Genomic DNA, 18,736 nt, shown 5'->3' on the forward strand with positions numbered 1-18,736 from the left:
CAAATCCCAACAGAGGTACCAGACAGTTCGGCACTTACTGAAATGATGGAAACATGGATTTATTATCAGCCTTACCATGATTGCTTCCATCCAATTCATAATAGACTAGGATCTTTTATGGAACTGGAGGAGGGGTGATCCTCAGGAAACACCGCTAATGGCAATGCCTGCCTTTCTACATTAATAGTCAAGTCAATGCAGCACTTACTGAAGAGCCTTACTACTGTCATCAGTCTTTAAACTCTGCAAAGAGATGGCTCCGAGGGAGAGTCCCCCCAGGTGCTGCACATCAGCTGGTCAGTCTTACTGTTATTAGTCATGCACAATTGCCACAGCATAGTTTTAGCAATGAAAATCTTAAATCCTAGGATCTTCCAACAATGCAACATTAAGACGTGAAAGTAAAATAAAATAGTGCAGGAGACATAGTGGTGCAAAAAAGCTGCAGGAATAATAACCATACTTTATTTATCTCCTAGGCGGAAATTCAGGCTAGAAAGATATAAACAAATGAATTTAGATTAAATAAGATATAGTTTATTCATCCCAATTTGTTGTTTTTTTCATCACAGCAGCATGTGTATAAGGGATTGTACATTAATCAACAAAACATATATACATATCAACAGAATAAATAAACAAAATAAATATATGCATATAAGTGAAGGCTACATACGCATCTATAAAATATATCTATGGAATTCCCAATATAAATATACAGAATTGAAGGCAGTGTACAATATGATAGGCCAGCCAATAATAACCAACAATTAAAAAGATTGGATAAATCAGAATGGAAAATGAAATACTGTTGGCTACAGTAGAAGTGTTACTCTATACAGTAATAACATATAAATATGTGGATTTGTGGAGTAAACAAACTTGTAAACTATAACACATAATGAAATGATACTAATTGTAACTAACAAGAGTCGTGTGTTTTTCTGACATGATCCATCGATGATCTGGCACCTGCCCTTTATTCTCTTATCTGTCTGGACCATGGATGTATGAAGAGAAACACTCTGGACAGATTCTGCGCATGCGTACATCGCACTGGGTCTGCGTGTCATGTTGATGAATTCTGAAGCTGGGTAGTCAACATGTCCACCGCTGCTGCTCAACAAAACAATAACGAGGAGCCCGGGCTTCACGGTAAGTACCCCCGCCTGTTTTATCTTCCTCCACTTCACAAACTTTGCTCCATTTAACCATAAGTGTGTGGATGTTTTTGTGAATCTCCGTGTAATGAAGATTTTAATGTAAAAGTTACATTGGCTACGGTATTTCCTCTTCTTCTGGGAGGGGTGGAGTGTGCTGTTGTTTGACGTCATTGCAAGATAGCCAATCGTGTTGTGATACATTTTGGATTGACAGAATGAGAGCCAATCACGTACGCGATTCTGCGATGGGTGGGCTCTGACCAAAATGAAAACAAGTTTGGGACAAAAGACAAAAAAATATGCTGGTTTTGTTTGATGTTATTTTTATATTTTTTTCATAAGAGGTCATTCAACGCTCACTCATTAAGCGGTCGATTGGCCGTGTTGTTCAACACTCTTTCTAATTTGACATAACATAACGGTAGACAATGATAGGATGTTGGCTGAAGTGCCTGCAGACTAACCGCTCCGAAAACAACAATAAAACACTTCACTGGAAAGGGGTGTTTTCAGGCTTGGGTCGATACAAATCTATGTAGGACTAAAACGTTTGCACAGAGAGTAAAAACAGGACGTCCCCTCTTTATGTGAAAATATCGCACAGCTTGAACAGCGACATGGCTGGGCAAATTGTTTCCCACTGCTCTCTACAGTTATGCAATACCTCACATGAGATCAACACTGATGATGCCATACTAGTAAATGTGCCATCGGTCATCCATTCGAAATGCATAAATATATATTATTCTGCACATACCAAACACGGGCGTAAACGGTGGCTCGGCCTATCATAACTTGTACATTGTCTGCTAACCCACTTTGTGCTTAGGAAATTACATAACCCCCTCCTGTCTGGGTAAAATGTGCTAGCTGTTTGTGGGGCAGTGGCACAAAGAAACGCATGCTATCACTGATGCAGTGCACAGCTAGTTCATTTAAATGCACAGTGTATGTGGTGCAGCAAATGTAGGTCAGCTGTTTCCATTTGAAAGGAGGCAGGGGTGTGTCTCTTTGTTGTGTGCAATTTGCTGATGGACAACAACGTAATTTCCTCTTTTTCCTTCCTCTTGACCTTTGTGTTGCCAAGGCTCTTGGGTAGAGCTGGAAATGAATGGGAACACAGGGGCCAAGGGCGTGCAGACTAACCTGCCAATAACACCGGCTGCAGACCAAATAAATGCAAATACTACCATGAGTCAAACTCTGCAGACGTTGGAGGTGGTGCCCGAGAGTGATGAAACCCTGATTGGAGGGCTAGAGCATGTCCCGTCATCCTCCTCGATTCACAATGGAGACATGGAAAAGATTCTACTTGATGCCCAGCATGAATCCAGCCAGAGTAGTTCCTCCTGTAATAGGTAAAAATAAAAGCCATTAAATGCACTACATTTTGAGGTTGCAAGTTCCTTTTTTTTCATCCCAATATCTTGATTCAGTCCTCACAGGCCTCCAAGTCCAGATCAGGATGAGGGTCAGATAATGTTTGATGTGGACATGCCCAGCCCAAGAGATAGTCAGGTAAAACAACACATTTAACTCTTAAGCTACATTCCTTTGTGGGCTTTTTCATTTAAACCTAAATATTTAACTTCCACCTTTGCAGTCAGAGGAAGATGGTACAGAGAAAGACAGAGATGAAGACATCCTGATGAACAAAGGAGTTGACTGGGTGGCTGATTGGTCAAGCAGACCGGAAAACGTTCCACCAAAGTAAGCAAACTATAAACTCCAGAATAATTCACTTAAAGTTGTTGTTGTTTCTAAAATTACTTTGCATTTATTCATTGGTTGTTTGATTATTCCTCAAAGGGAGTTCCACTTCAGGCACCCCCGGCGTTCAGTATCTCTCAGTATGAGGAAGAGTGGAGTCATGAAGAAAGGTGGCATCTTCTCTGCTGAATTCCTTAAAGTCTTCATCCCCTCATTACTCATCTCACACATCCTCGCTCTTGGTGTCGGGTAAGTCAGGATTGATGCAGTTCTATCTTTATGACGGGATATAATCTAAGGTTTTGCATTGAAAAAAGTACAAGTTTCGCATTCTGCTCTGATGTTGTTATGACTATGTTATGTGCCCAAGGAAAGGGTCACTTTGTTCTGTGTCATTGTCAATGTATCACTGCAGAGCTATCTAAGTGTCCAAGATAACTGCAGTGTATATATCTGGTGCCTGTTTACTTATACCTGGGGCTCATTAATAAAGCAGTCTAATGTTTATGAAAATGGTTATCGTAATTTAACATGATCAAATGATATGGATGAATGGCTTTATTTCAATACTACATCCTTGGTGTCATCATTAGAATCTGCAAAAACACTTGATTTATCCCCTGGAGAAACTGGTTTAAGTGACAGTTGCTCTATATTTATTTAAAAATAGAAAAGTAAAATGTGCAATAAAAAGATAAAATAAAATACTTAGATAAAGTAAAAAGAGAGCACCCTCTTCTACAATACATGTACAAATGTGTATACAATAATAAATACAGTAGTCTGTCAATATTCAAAAGAAACTAATGATGAAAACCAGATTTTTGCTTGAAATGTAAAATGTAATACACTAATTATCCTAAATTCTTACATGTTTGTGCACATTTTCTCTTTTTTTTTAATGCAAATGTTTGTATTTGTTCCTAGGGTGTACATTGGAAAGAGAATTGCCACAGCCTCCACCAGCTCCTACTGAATAGAAGATGAAGCGGTGTCTGGATGTTCTCCTGTCTCCAAACCATCCTCCTGTAGTCAAGCTGTCTCTCTGCATCTATTATACGCCCACATTTCCCTTCCAATCAGCAACAAATTCTGTCACCTATGTAGATGTAGTTATAGAGTTATACACTTGACGTAATGTGGTTGCACTCCATCACATTTTGACACAGGGCAACATTGTGCTCAGCAGCAGTCATCAACTTGATGCCAGTAGATGACTGATCCTATTAGAGCTGCAAAACATTATTCATCCCATTCAACTTAAAAATACGTGACAAGCCTTTGATTTCAGGGGGCTTCAGGGTGGAAGTTTTCTCAACTTGTTTGATTTTATGTCATTAGAAATCTGGCCATCTCCCAGGCTGCATCTCCCCACTGGTGTCTGTGGTAGAGTGAACAAAACCAAAAATATAGGCCATATCTGCAATACAAACAAATTAAATTGGCTCTGGGAACAGGGGGGACTTTTATCGCCTTAACTTTTTAAAGCTAACATTCGAGGTGCAGTTATTGGGGAGGGTTGGGAACAAACAATGCTGCACAGTGGGATTCATTTTTAAATCCCGCACATGTAGACTCCTAAAGGGTTTCTTTTTAAAGCTTTGTATTTTTTTGAAGGTTGGAAAGCTTAAACATTGATCTAGTATGTCGCTCCAACATTTTACAGTGGGGTTGTTTGAGCATATTATGATAGTGGAACCTAGGGCGGATGGCTATTTACCAGGCCATATGCTATTTTTTTTATGACCTTTTTGCCTACATATCTTCTTCTTTAACATAATATAGCAGCAATGGCAAAGTGCCAAATGATTATCTTTCACCACTGCACATTGGTGATTTATCTTAGCCTGTTTTCTGATATGTTTAGGTATTTAAAGTTATAGATGTGAAAATAATTTAAGCTGTGATCTTCCCCATGTAATGGACACCTTTTTACATTGTATCTTTTTGTTCATACGTTGTTATATTAAGGCATATTATGTCATTGTTGTTACATAGCATTGTGTCGGTGTATGTAATGTGCTGTCGTCTAATTGCTGAAGCGTCAGTGTCAGAAACCACCACAGAAGAAGATATTTCCAGGGGCCTGATTAAGGAGTGTTATCTGATTTTATGTAGGTTACACTGTTCAATCTTTTCACATAATATGATACGATAAACAGTGTCCGTTATGTGTAGAACTTCCAGAAAAACTAGTGTAGCTTTTCCTCAAGAAAATGCATGTGACTTCTGTATATTGATGCTGATTGGATAACTGGATGATTCTTTTGTCAATGTTTGTAAATGTATGACGTAATAGAATCATGGAGATCATTCATCATGATGTACAGTAAACGCAGTATTGGTTTGAAAGCACTCAACATGCATTAAAGCTTCAATGCATTTATAACTTATACTAACACATGCAATTTACTTGTCACCATAACAGGCTTATGTACAGTCAATCAGTGTGCAATACAGAACATTTTGGAATTTGAATAAAGTTTGTACTGTATACAGCGGCTGAGATATAAATAAAAGAGAGTGGTTAAAGCTCTGTAGACTCTAGTATATTACTTAAGTCATTATAACTAATAAAATAGTTATCCTACACATTTAAATGGACATGTATTGATGAGACACAATTGTTTTTATTAATTAATATTTTGTGAGCATGATTCACTCCATTTGTTCATGGTCCTTCATTACATATAACATTAAAAAGACGAAGAAGGGTATTTTTAAGTCATTTTTAGTTGCTTATAATCCTTATTATTTGCATAGTTGCTTTTGACTGGCACATTTTAGTGTAGTGCAACATCATCGAAGGATCAGGGCCCTGGTAAATGTCAAGTATCATGTCAAATTATATCCCATCAGTTGTTAGTAGGAACTAAAAGTCAGATAATCACCTCGATGTTGAAGTTGGGTACGTTATTTCAATTACTGCTATATACTGTTGGGTGACGTGTAATTAAACCATCATTTATCAGTTGATTTATCATTTGTTGCAATAATATAAATCTACAAAGTAGCTGAAGCTGTAACATTTTTTTTTTTACAATATCTGCCTAATGTAGTTGGGTAATATCATAAAATAGCATAATGTAAAATAATCATGCATCCTACAAGTAACTGAATATACTTAAGTGCTGTACTTGAGTACTGCGTTAGGTTTCACCACTGTTTTTTAAGCCTGGTTATTGGCTTTTAATTGTTATAAATTATAATAATTGTGTCACTGTTGAGACACCTGCTCCATGCTGGTCGGACTACAGCATAATAAACAGGTGATGATTATTAACCTGTTTGCCCTATAATGATGATAATCATCAAAGAAACATGGAGCTAAAGCTGAGCAGGGCGGGGCAGTGCGCATGCGCGGTTCCTCTTTGTGGCCCTTCTCTTCTTGGTGCTTGTCTGGTCTTCAGGGACCTATTCTAGCAGTAAATCCTGGGATAGGACTGTTAGGAAAATATATAACCACTCATTTATTAGTGTTTTTCAGGCTGCACTGTGCAAACCTTTATCTATTTTCGTGAAGAATTTCAGATAGGCACAGATTGCCCAGGGCGTCGACTGGTTGAGCATCCATTCATCCTTTCATTGGCAGCTGAGGTGTTTCAGAGAGCTAGCTAGCGTTAGCTGAGAGGCAGGCAGGGCATAGCTGTGTTAAAGGGACCTTCAAAATGTCGGGATACCAAGGAAAGAAGAACATTCCGCGAATTACAGTGAGTATTGTTTCATTATCTAAACATATATTACATGCATCCCTCGGTTGTGGTGTGTTTTTTTGCAACGTGCGGTGAGCCTCAGGATTAGAACGAAAGCTAGCAATCGCTTAGCCATTCATTTACATTGACGCTGTCATCAGCAGCCCTGCACATTATGAGAGAGCCTGCCATGAACAATGATAACCAGCCAGTTTGTTTGCAGTGCATTCCTCAGGTTGAGCTTGGGTAGTATTTTTTTTTCAATGCAATGCAAATGCTATTTTAGCCTCCATCAGTAGCTTTTATTTCTGCTCCTCTGTCTCCCTGTCATCATGCAGGGTGTAGTTAGGCGCAGCTTCCTTTACTGCCATCCCCTCCTCTATTATCCTCCATCCTCTGACATACCTCTCAGCTTTTTTTGCACAAGTAGATTTTTGCAAAAATCTTCCCATGCTGCAGCTGGAATAAGCTTGGGTTGCAATATTTAACTGATTATGTTGTTTGCTGTTTGAAATTAAGGGATTTGATTTGTCTGTGTTGCTTTGTGGTGCAGCTTTTCAACCACAAACCACAGTATTAAGGGCGTACAGTAGGGATGCCGTGATAGTTAAAATAAGTAAAACCTCTTTTGTAAAGTAGGTCATTGGATAGCATCCATCCAAACCTTTTTTCCCCCCTAAGCTTTCACCATGCAGCTGCATAAGCCAGAGAGCTGTAGCATATAGACCTACTCTAAGTTTGACCATCTAATATTCATCAAACTGTCTTGTAAAATGTGTTTGCCCAGGGTGAGGCTTGGTTATAGAGGTAGTTGTCTTTCACAGGTACAGTAGAGACAGGGTTATGAAAATGCTGTCATAACGTCCGGCGCACAACATGCAGACCCCAAGGGTCCTCACACACCACTTGTTAGTTTGGAACAAAGCAGAGAGTTTCACTCTGCAGAGCTCTCAACAAAACACCAAAATTGGGCTTTGTCCTTAAACAACAGTAACTGAATTCATTTAAACACATAGTTGTATCTAGTGCCACCATAGTACCACCACACAGAGTCCAATTATCTGTCAATATAATGACAGCAACAGGAATTATTATGAACATAAATTGATTTTTTGTAAGTCAATTTAAACAATAGTCTTAATAATAACAGTTGTGTCCTATTATTTATATTTAATTTGGCTAATAAGACTAAATATTACTAATTCATTGACATTCGATGTTTTAGAAAAACATGCTGCAACTGATAGTGAAAATGATTACTACTTGTTTATGTAATAATGCTGGAAAACAATCATTATTACAAGTACATCGTTTAGCTTAAAAGCCTTTTATTGCTACTTCCACAACTCAAAGATGCTTAGTTTACTATCATAGACAAGTAAATACAATTATTCAAACAGATTTACTAGTTTAAAGTAGATGGTGAATAAGATAAGACAAAATTAGATAAAATAAGATACATCTTTATTGATCCACTTCTGGTGTTTAAGGGTTATGAATTAAACAATCTATGGGTCAGCTCGATTTTAAAGAGGTGCTCTTAATAGTATTTTAATCCTGGAGGTTCTAGTTTGTTGTGCTACTAAATGTAATTACGTGACATTGACAGGTGCATATTATTTTAGCCAACCGATTTAAATCAATGTGGCTAGGCTAATAACAGAACACCTTTCAATTTACATAACAGACTTCCATTTATAGCAGACTCTGTTTGACACTGAGCTCTTTGATAAGTACATTCATTTCTTAGTTATGAATTCAGTTCTGTTACTGCAGATTACAGTATTAATCGTGATCGTACTTTTTTTTTACCACAGAGAAGACCATACCTATATATGTTTTACATAGTTATTCATTCATTCAGGGATTTAAGGACTACAGCAATGCACAACAAAAGCCTTTCTGAGCTTGAGAGGATAGGTTATATGACCCACTTATTGATGGCCTATTGTCAATACAGTTATTATTAATATAACTCATGCTGTCCTTGCCCACTCACTCTGGACATCAGAGTGTTTCCTGCTGGGAGGTTTGCAGTGAGCCACCCTTGTCTTCATTAGCTCTCCCCACTGTCCTCAGAGACCCCGGGAAGCTTGTAGGAGAAGTAGGCCAGCCTTGTGTGCTCTCCTTTCATCTCATACTGATCGAGTTAATTGTGCCACTCAAGAGTTTGTGCACTTACTCAAGGGTTTTGATAAAGTCTTATTCCCTCCTTTCAAGCTAGGAGTCTTATGTGTGAATTAATCATGTAGGAAAGGATTGAGAGTTCTGCACAAACCAGGAAATTGATGTTTATGAAACACTCAAGTTGACCCAAGGTACTTCTTCTCTTGCGTTTTTACTCGGCAGATGTCTGGATAATTTTGTGGTTTATGGTTAATCTAAAACTGTGTCTCCTCCTTTCAGAGTGACCGTCTCCTCGTCAAAGGAGCAAAGATCGTGAACGATGATCAGTCATTCCTGGCTGATATCTACATGGAGGATGGAGTCATCAAGTACCTTTTATCTGAAGATTGATAAATAATACTTTCAAACTTTTGTGGATTAAATTTGTTTTGCTTCAGTTTGATCCTGTTTTTCTTCTCTGATTTCTGTATTTTTTATAAAATGTTTCCTCCCTCAGGCAAATCGGTGACAACCTCATTGTTCCTGGTGGGGTTAAGATCATAGAGGCCCATGGGAGAATGGTGATGCCTGGGGGTATTGACGTGCACACCCGATTCCAGATGCCTGACCGGGGCATGGTGTCAGCCGATGACTTCTACCAGGGAACCAAGGCGGCCTTGGCTGGGGGGACGACTATGATCAGTATGTATTACATCACGCATTATCCCACGTGTGTTTTGAAGCCACCGTTTTAAGGCTCAGTTATTCTGTTGCAGAGATTACCACGTTGCACATTTCCGTGCCATGGAGCGTATGATCACATTTTTGCAGTTTGCTTGTGCACATTAAATCCAACCTGTTTGTTTGTGTTTTATAGTTGACCATGTGGTGCCGGAGCCTGGGGTCAGCCTGGTTGCAGCTTTCAAACAGTGGAGGGAGTGGGCTGATAGCAAGTCCTGCTGCGACTACTCCCTGCATGTGGACATCACCAGCTGGAACACAGGCACTCAGGAGGAGATGGAGACCCTGGTGAAGGATCATGGTACGCAGTCAACGTCTTAAGATTCTTCTCCTCTTTCATCAAATCCAGGAATCACAGACTTACCTGTCACAGGAGTGTCTCTCAGACGATGCATGTGGGAGAAAAAGTTAACCATTTTTCACAGAAAACTAACTATTTCTGCTTTGTAATTTTTATCCTTTTGATTTGACTTCTCTCTGTTGCTCTGGGGTTTCCTTCGTTTGCTTTATTTATTCCACCCTTGGCTGTTTTCTCTCATAAGTTTTCTATCTTCAGGTGTCAACTCTTTCCTGGTCTATTTGGCTTATAAGGATATTTTCCAACTTTCTGACTCTCAGGTACGCTTGGCTTCAGTTTGATATAAACGGCCTCTACCGCTGTCTGTCATAGCAAATGTTTTTCCAGGCTGTTAGATGTATTTCTGGTGGACAAATGTCCTACAACCTGACCCGCGTGCATCATTTTCTTTTAGATCTATGAGGTGTTAAGTGTCATCAGAGACCTTGGTGCCATTGCTCAGGTGCATGCTGAGAATGGAGACATCATTGCAGAGGTAACAGAACCACTCATAAAGTTTTTCAAGTATAAGTTGTAAGAAGTCGTTGGTATTTTGGATTATAATGTTTTTGTGTGGATTTTTTAGGAGCAGAGGCGTATCCTGGAGCTGGGGATCACTGGCCCTGAAGGCCATGTGCTCAGCCGCCCAGAGGAGGTAAAAAGGAGGGTTGGATTTCAAAAGCTAGCCAAAAGACAGATTTGTGATAATGTACCCACAATAATGAGTTGGCAAGGCAACTTCATTTATACAACACATTTCAAATGAGGCAATTTAAAGGGTTTAACAAACAGTAAAAGCATTAAGATATAGTGCAACAGAAACGCATTATAAAATGAGTTTCAAACTGTAAAAATAAGCTGAAATTAAACAACATGGCCTATTGTCAAGCTCAGTATAAGATATGAGTAGTTATTTGATTTAATTAATGGCAACAGCATAAGAAAAGTCTTTAGCCTGGATTTAAAAGAGGTGAAAGTTGCTGCAGACCTGCTTTTTTCTTGAAGCTTGCTCCAGATATTTGGAGCATAATAAGTGAACGCTGCTTCTCCATGTTTAGTTCTGACTCTGGGGACAGAAAGCAGAGCTGAAACAGAGGACCTGAGGGTTCATTTCGCAGGAGATCAGAAATGCATTTTGACCATAAACCATTCAGTGCTTGATAAACCAGCGTTATTTTTTTTAAGTCAGTTGTTAAGGTGGGAGATGCTTGAAGCCAGTATGAAAATCAGCCTTATGATGAATCTGAATGCTTGTGTGCAGGTGGAGGCAGAGGCAGTCAATCGCGCTGTCACCATAGCCAACCAGACCAACTGCCCCCTCTACATCACCAAGGTGATGAGCAAGAGTGCAGCTGATGTCATTGCCCTCGCCAGGAAAAAGGGTAAGAAGAGTGACTTTTAGCTTCCTCTTACTACTCAACAGTAAAGCTGTACCTGTGTCTGTCTGGATTCCACTTTTACGCTGTCATCATCTTGTCATCTCCTGTAGGTGCCGTGGTTTACGGAGAGCCCATTTCTGCCAGCTTGGGCACAGATGGTACCCATTACTGGAGCAAGAACTGGGCGAAGGCCGCCGCCTATGTCACTTCTCCCCCGCTCAGCCCTGATCCCACCACCCCCGACTACCTCAACTCCCTGTTGTCATGGTAGGACCCAAAGATAGCTGGAGCCCAATTTGATATCTTACTGCTGTGAGCTGCATTTTATTTTTGTCTAGCTATATTTAAAGACTGTACATCGATGACACGTATCCAGCTACTGGAGCTGCCATCTTCAGATGTTGACATGGTGTATTAAGTTCCAACCCACACACACATATCACAAGTCGGGCAAGGCCACGACCTGTTGGTGTTAGCTTCCTAGCTGTTAGGTAAGACAAACACAACAAGTAACCATAATATCTCTTTAGAATATATTTGTTATTTTGTGTTTCAGAAACCTAATCTGCTTTTCTGCTGACCCTTATATCAACACACACACTGGCCTGACAGCACTGGCTAGCCTTACTGTCATTGTAAATGTCGCTATTTAGCTAGCAGCTAGAAACACAGTTAGTGAATACACTACAAACTCTATAAAGAGATATTTAATATACAGATGTCTCTATAAAGATCTTCATTTAACATTATAATCTATGTTTAAAATAGACAATCCTCTCGACTAATTCCTCTACTTAAAATACCTGAGCCCCAGGCTATGAGACCACTACTCCACTCAGAGCAACTGTCAATCATAGATGTCAAACATGAGATCTCTCCTCCATTTCTTAGCATCAAATGACTAATTAAAACCAAACTAATCAGTATAATTAACCTTTTAACGTGCATCATTGTGATAAGAACTTACTTTAATGAAATCTATTTTGAGATACAGCCATCTTTTGGCTTGTCTTTTGGGTAGCTGTAATGTTGTCCATCTTTTATACATAATCTATGGCTAAACCCTTTACATACACATACTGAATACAAAGCTTTTTATTTAAATTAGTAGATAAATGTCAAAGCTTATTAATGTGATAATTTAAATATTTATGTGAACTGAATCCTTATTCTCCTCACGTTTTCTCTTCTCAAGTGGGGACCTGCAGGTGAGTGGTAGTGCTCACTGCACTTTCCAGACTTCTCAGCGAGCAATCGGCAAAGATGACTTCACCCTGATCCCAGAGGGCACCAACGGCACTGAGGAGAGGATGTCTCTGATCTGGGACAAATGTGTGGTGAGCGACCCACTTTACACGCAATCCAAAAATTCCTAGCATTAAGTCATTGAGACAAAATCACCTTGTAAAGCTTAGCAAATGTTAAGATGCAACTCTGTGGTTTCTTCTACTAAAAGGTGACTGGCAAGATGGATGAGAACCAGTTTGTGGCGGTGACCAGCACTAATGCAGCCAAGATCTTCAACCTGTTCCCCCGCAAGGGCCGCATCGCTGTGGGCTCTGATGCCGACCTCGTGCTGTGGGACCCTGATATGACGAAGATCATCTCAGCTAAGAGCCACAACCTGGTCAGAGGGCTACTTTGTTGCTTTTAGTCTTCTCCACGGTACCTTGAGTAATTTATGTGTTGTAGACGTGTTGAGAGCTTCTTCTTGAGGTTGTATGTAATATGATTCAATGCACATTGTGTGCTGTAACATGCTAAAGCAGCTCTGTTAGCATGAAAGGTGCAATAAGGTATTAACCTGTTTTATTTGGTTTATTTATGACACACTTCCACAAGAGGAATAGAAGATAGACCAAAACCAATACAGAAAAAAAAGAAACTGGGTGTAAAGGAGCTTTAAAAATACAGTTAACAGTTACTATAACAGGGATAACAGATGTTCTTTCTCTTGTTTATTATGATCATTTAATATAACTGGGTCCTGTTGGAGAAAAACCCAGACTCTCAGATGTACTGCTACATGATATCCATAGTGAATAAGTGAATATCAGTTTTAACCTTTCTACTTCTGTATTTATCCTAGTTATTTAACAAAATGTATCAGGAAAAGCTGATATACAATAGTAGCTAGCCACAAAATAAATGTTTCTGATCAAATCCCTTGTTTTCCCAGGCTGTGGAGTACAACATCTTTGAGGGCACAGAGGTGCGTGGGGGTCCAGTGGTGGTGATCAGCCAGGGCAAGCTTGTGTTGGAGGAGGGCAGCCTTCACCCCACCGAGGGCTGCGGGCGCTACATCAGCCGTAAACCCTTCTCTGACCACGTTTACAAGAGGATAAAGGCTCGCAGCAGGGTGAGTTCAAAATCCAGGTGGTCACACCTCTAATCAGACACACTAATGTAAATTATTGTAATATAAGGAAGCTGGTGAACAACAACTGATTAATTGTCCTTTATGTTTAGCTCACAGAGTTGCGAGGAGTCCCCAGGGGCCACTATGACGGGCCGGTGTGTGAGGTGACTGTGACTCCCAAGATGATGTCCACAGTCTCCTCAGTGAAGACGTCCCCTGCCAAGCAGCAGCAGCAGCAACAGCAGCAGCAGCAGGCTGCTCCCCAGCCGATGCGCAACCTCCACCAGTCTGGCTTCAGTCTCTCAGGTGAGTGAAATTAAACATTTCATTTTAAATAACCTAACATTTAGGAATACAAAAGTCTGCATATAGGTAATATGTACAATCGTATAGGTGTTTAAAACTGTTTACTGCAAATGATCAAGAGGTGTCATAGAATGAATCGAATGAAGTGCATGAATTGTAGGGCTATGCATATATCCAGATTTATTTGTTATTTTTTACACAGCTTATTATAGTGATGTTTTGAATAATAGTCACAGGTAATCAGGATATCATTTCTGTAATGTAGGTCAAGGTACATAAATGCACAGTTGGAATAGTCTGGTATTTTCAGAAAATGACAAAATCTTAATATAATGCAACTTTACCAGGAAAAGACAACATTATGCAGTACTATAACTACAATGTAAAACTATACCATCTTGTACAGTGGGGCAAAAAAGTATTTAGTCAGCCACCAATTGTGCAAGTTCTCCCATTTAAAAAGATGAGAGAGGCCTGTAATTTTTATCATAGGTATACCTCAACTATGAGAGACAGAATGGGGGAAAAAAATCCAGAAAATCACATTGTCTGATTTTTAAAGAATTTATTTCAAATGATTGTGGAAAATAAGTATTTGGTCAATAACAAAAGTTCATCTCAATACTTTGTTATATACCCTTTGTTGGCAATGACAGAGGTCAAACGTTTTCTGTAAGTCTGTAAGGTTTCCACACACTGTTGCTGGTATTTTGGCCCATTCCTCCATGCAGATCTCCTCTAAAGCAGTGATGTTTTGGGGCTGTCGCTGGGCAACACAGACTTTCAACTCCCTCCAAAGATTTTCTATGGGGTTGAGATCTGGAGACTGGCTAGGCCACTCCAGGACCTTGAAATGCTTTTTACGAAGCCACTCCTTCGTTGCCCTGGCGGTGTGTTTGGGATCATTGTCATGCTGAAAGACCCAGCCACGCTTCATCTTCAGTGCCCTTGCTGATGGAAGGAGGTTTTCACTCAAAATCTCACGATACATGGCCCCATTCATTCTTTCCTTTACACGGATCAGTCGTCCTGGTCCCTTTGCAGAAAAACAGCCCCAAAGCATGATGTTTCCACCCCCATGCTTCACAGTAGGTATGGTGTTCTTTGGATGCAACTCTGCATTCTTTCTCCTCCAAACACGACGAGTTGAGTTTTTACCAAAAAGTTCTATTTTGGTTTCATCTGACCATATGACATTCTCCCAATCCTCTTCTGGATCATACAAATGCCCTCTAGCAAACTTCAGACGGGCCTGGACATGTACTGGCTTAAGCAGGGGGACATGTCTGGAAGTGCAGGATTTAAGTCCCTGGCGGCGTAGTGTGTTACTGATGGTAGCCTCTGTTACTTTGGTCCCAGCTCTCTGCAGGTCATTCACTAGGTCCCCCCGTGTGGTTCTGGGATTTTTGCTCACCGTTCTTGTGATCCTTTTGACCCCACGGGGTGAGATCTTGCGTGGAGCCCCAGATCGAGGGAGATTAGCAGTGGTCTTGTATGTCTTCCATTTTCTAATAATTGCTCCCACAGTTGATTTCTTCACACCAAGCTGCTTACCTATTGCAGATTCAGTTTTCCCAGCCTGGTGCAGGTCTACAATTTTGTCTCTGGTCTCCTTTGACAGCTCTTTGGTCTTGGCCATAGTGGAGTTTGGAGTATGACTGTTTGAGGTTGTGGACAGGTGTCTTTTGTACTGATAACGAGTTCAAAAAGGTGCCATTAATACAGGTAACGAGTGGAGGACAGAGGAGCCTCTTAAAGAAGAAGTTACAGGTCTGTGAGAGCCAGAGATCTTGCTTGTTTGTAGGTGACCAAATACTTATTTTACCGAGGAATTTACCAATTAATTCATTAAAAATCAGACAGTGTGATTTCCTGGATTTTTTTTTCTCATTCTGTCTCTCATAGTTGAAGTGTACCTATGATAAAAATGACAGGCCTCTCTCATCTTTTTAAATGGGAGAACTTGCACAATTGGTGGCTGACTAAATACTTTTTTGCCCCACTGTATATGTTATTGTATCCAAATATCAATATAATATAAATATATTACTCAGCACCAACTTCTTGGTAAGTGTACCAAACCAATTCCTATATATTTTAGATGTATCTATATTTAGATTTTTGTTATGAATGACTTTTGTCCTGTTTTAAATATGTAAATTAATTCATTTACAATAATTATTGGAATATGGTTTTCATTCATATGCAGCTCATAATCCTTTATACTTCACCATGTTTGCGCCTTATACAAATGGCTATCAATCTCCATTAAAGAGGTCTTAAAAATGATCTAATTTAACATGCAATAACCCAGTGTATTATACCTTTATTTTTTAGGTGCCCAAGTTGACGACAACATTCCTCGTCGCAACACTCAGCGCATCGTGGCTCCACCCGGTGGAAAAGCTAACATCACCAGCCTCGGCTAAGCTCTTTGCTCACCTGAGCCGGAAGACGCAGGGCGGCACGGGACCAGAGGCCCCCTGTCACCGTCGCCACATCACATCTGGTCACCTCTGAACCCACCCTGCACCTCACCCACAAGCACGCCGTCCATTCTTCTTCACACTCCACCACTACGTCACATCTTTCCTGCCATTTTCCATTGTCAAGGAAGATCAAGTGAATTGAAGCGGCTTTTTTGTTGCTGCTTTTAAAGCCCAACTTTGATTATTGATTAATTTATTTGTTTACTTTTTAAAAATATATTCTGCTGTGCATGTTTGAGCTGGTTATTTGCCCTCTTGGCTCAGAAAGTTGACAGAAAAGATCAGTCAGTTTGACTTGAAGGTATTTTAGAAACTGCAATTGTTTTTTCTTAACGTGTTGTACATTCCCCGCTGAAGAATGCACTGGTGTTGTAACACTGTAAAATTGCTGTTTTCGTACAAAAACAGTTCAAATGGAAAATACTAATCGTGAAAGATGACCGTAGAATATCACTTATGTATCTCCTAATTTTGCAGTATTTTGTTTCATGTGTAGGTACAGCAGAACAATTCAGCTTGGTCTTCCATTTTTGTTATAGTTGCACTTTCTTTATTTTTTTATATTGATGTTTTGTTTTTTTCATTGTTATTTTGGGAAGTGCTGAAAGAAAAAGAAAGGGTAGTAAAGGGTCAAACCACTCATTCAACTGGCACATAACATTTTGTCTGAGAACCCTTTCCCTCATTTCAACATTTTGTGTTTTCCTTTTGTTTGTGAAAAGAGCAAAAGGCTTCCAATAATCAGAATGGTGTTTAATTGTTCAGGATGCATACAAAAGTGAAGTTTGCCGACAGCGCTCTCTGCACATGGTGCTATATGACCATTGCTGTAAATGTGCAGATGATGTCCTCACACACACACACACACACACACAGACACAGCAGCCACCATTCCCTCCGAATTTGTTTTGCACCAATCCAAAATAATAAAAGATGTATGTGAGCTTGCAACTTTTTATTTGTAATGGCTTCGTCTGTATGTTTTAGGATATTTGTTGGATCTACTTGCCTGCCTGTTCTGTAAGATATTGATAGCACACTGTATCTATGAAGGCTATCTCAAGTGGAAACGCCAACTTTGAGACCTGATGAAATTGTATATGAAGTCCCTCACAGTGTGCTGATGATTTGTCCACTGTTCTCGGTGTTAGTGTTGTGAATGAATTATCAGATATCCTGTTTTTCCTCTCTTATCCCTTCTACTGCACCACATCCACTCGAGGTAGTAACTTGTATTCACTAAACCACAAAAGGGTTGTCGGTGTCACGGCACCGTGCGGCCATACTGTAAAACACTAGATTGTTTCTTCCTCATTGCCTTGTCAAGTGTAGGTTTTGTATGCCAAGCTATAATGTGAGTGATTTGCATTTGGGGAAGTGTCCTGGTGATGGTATTTGAGTTGTGATGTTGAGCACTGATGTTGCCCCTCTCCCAACAAGTGTGATACTCTAATCGGTCATGTATGTTTTGTAGGATACCAGGGTTTTTGGGGGGGAATCATCGGTCTTGTCAGCATTCGACCCTATCTGTGTTGACTTCAGTGGATTAAAGTAATAAAAATTAAACTTATGGTATTGAGTCTTGATTTTATTTTCTATAAACAAGCTCACTGCAAAGAATTCAGTTCTAACAATGACGTAATTTTCAACCTGCTAACTAATTTATCTTTAAACAGTAATTGAAATAATAATGGTGACATTTTTCTGCATCGTGAAAACTTTACCTTCATTTTTACTTAGTTACATTTTGCAGGAAATGTAAGCTTTTAATGTATGAGTATTTCTTGTCATCTTTAGTAAAGTAAAAGCTGTTAAAACTGTTTTACCTGATTAAATGATGACTTACTGTCACAAAAACATACATCACATCCAGGCACTGGATATCCTTGAAAATGTTGCATACAACTGTAAAGCTCTTCCAAAATTCTGTTATATTGTGCATATTTTATATTAGACTTTCTATGCTTCTATTCTATATTTATGACTGTGCTTTACCGGTGTTTTTTCTTCATCTTTGATGAACCACCATGCCAATATGCCTACTCTGATCCTGAATGGTGTGACCACGGAGAGGCAGTGAGACACTAGGTGGAGGCACAGAGTCGTGATGTGCAGCCACAGCTCTCGAGCAGCCTTTTGTTTGCTCCTCTACCTCAGTCAGACATTCACCTACAGGGACGCTGCCAGTAAAATGAAGTGAGCAGGACAACGTCACAGTGAATGCGTTCATCAGCAACAGATCTGTGACTGAAGAAACCCACTGGCTGTTTGACAGTCTGTCCAATTAGGACTCAGCATGATGAGTGCGCTAAATTAACCGGAGAGGGAAATCCTCACTGCCAATGAGTGAAGAGAGCTTAAGAGAGACAACAAAAAGCATCTGGAAGTGTATTTATTCAGGTTGAGTTATTTGTTTTTATGTTGAAAATTATTATTATTATTTTAGTACAAGTT

The 18,736-nt window shown here is 39.7% G+C and overlaps 2 protein-coding genes across 2 annotated transcripts; both read left to right on the plus strand.

Moving 5' to 3' along the window:
- The first annotated feature begins 1,005 nt into the window (after positions 1 to 1,005).
- Positions 1,006 to 5,409, plus strand: bnip3la (BCL2 interacting protein 3 like a). The gene is made up of 6 exons (XM_063897516.1): positions 1,006 to 1,155; positions 2,251 to 2,521; positions 2,600 to 2,681; positions 2,767 to 2,873; positions 2,973 to 3,122; positions 3,801 to 5,409. The coding sequence occupies exons 1-6, from the start codon at positions 1,104 to 1,106 to the stop codon at positions 3,847 to 3,849; spliced, it is 711 nt and encodes a 236-aa protein (XP_063753586.1). The 5' UTR covers positions 1,006 to 1,103; the 3' UTR covers positions 3,850 to 5,409.
- An 843-nt stretch (positions 5,410 to 6,252) lies between these two features.
- dpysl2a (dihydropyrimidinase like 2a) lies at positions 6,253 to 17,822 on the plus strand. Its single transcript, XM_063898332.1, has 14 exons — positions 6,253 to 6,583; positions 8,972 to 9,060; positions 9,189 to 9,373; positions 9,549 to 9,713; positions 9,969 to 10,030; positions 10,165 to 10,245; positions 10,336 to 10,404; positions 11,011 to 11,131; positions 11,239 to 11,395; positions 12,324 to 12,465; positions 12,585 to 12,755; positions 13,308 to 13,487; positions 13,598 to 13,793; positions 16,131 to 17,822. Exons 1-14 carry the CDS (start codon positions 6,542 to 6,544, stop codon positions 16,220 to 16,222), a joined length of 1,752 nt encoding a protein of 583 aa, XP_063754402.1. The 5' UTR covers positions 6,253 to 6,541; the 3' UTR covers positions 16,223 to 17,822.
- The last annotated feature ends 914 nt before the right edge of the window (positions 17,823 to 18,736 follow it).

The sequence above is a fragment of the Eleginops maclovinus genome, chromosome 12 (genome assembly GCF_036324505.1).
Source record: "Eleginops maclovinus isolate JMC-PN-2008 ecotype Puerto Natales chromosome 12, JC_Emac_rtc_rv5, whole genome shotgun sequence".
Classification (NCBI taxonomy): Eukaryota; Metazoa; Chordata; class Actinopteri; order Perciformes; family Eleginopidae; genus Eleginops; species Eleginops maclovinus.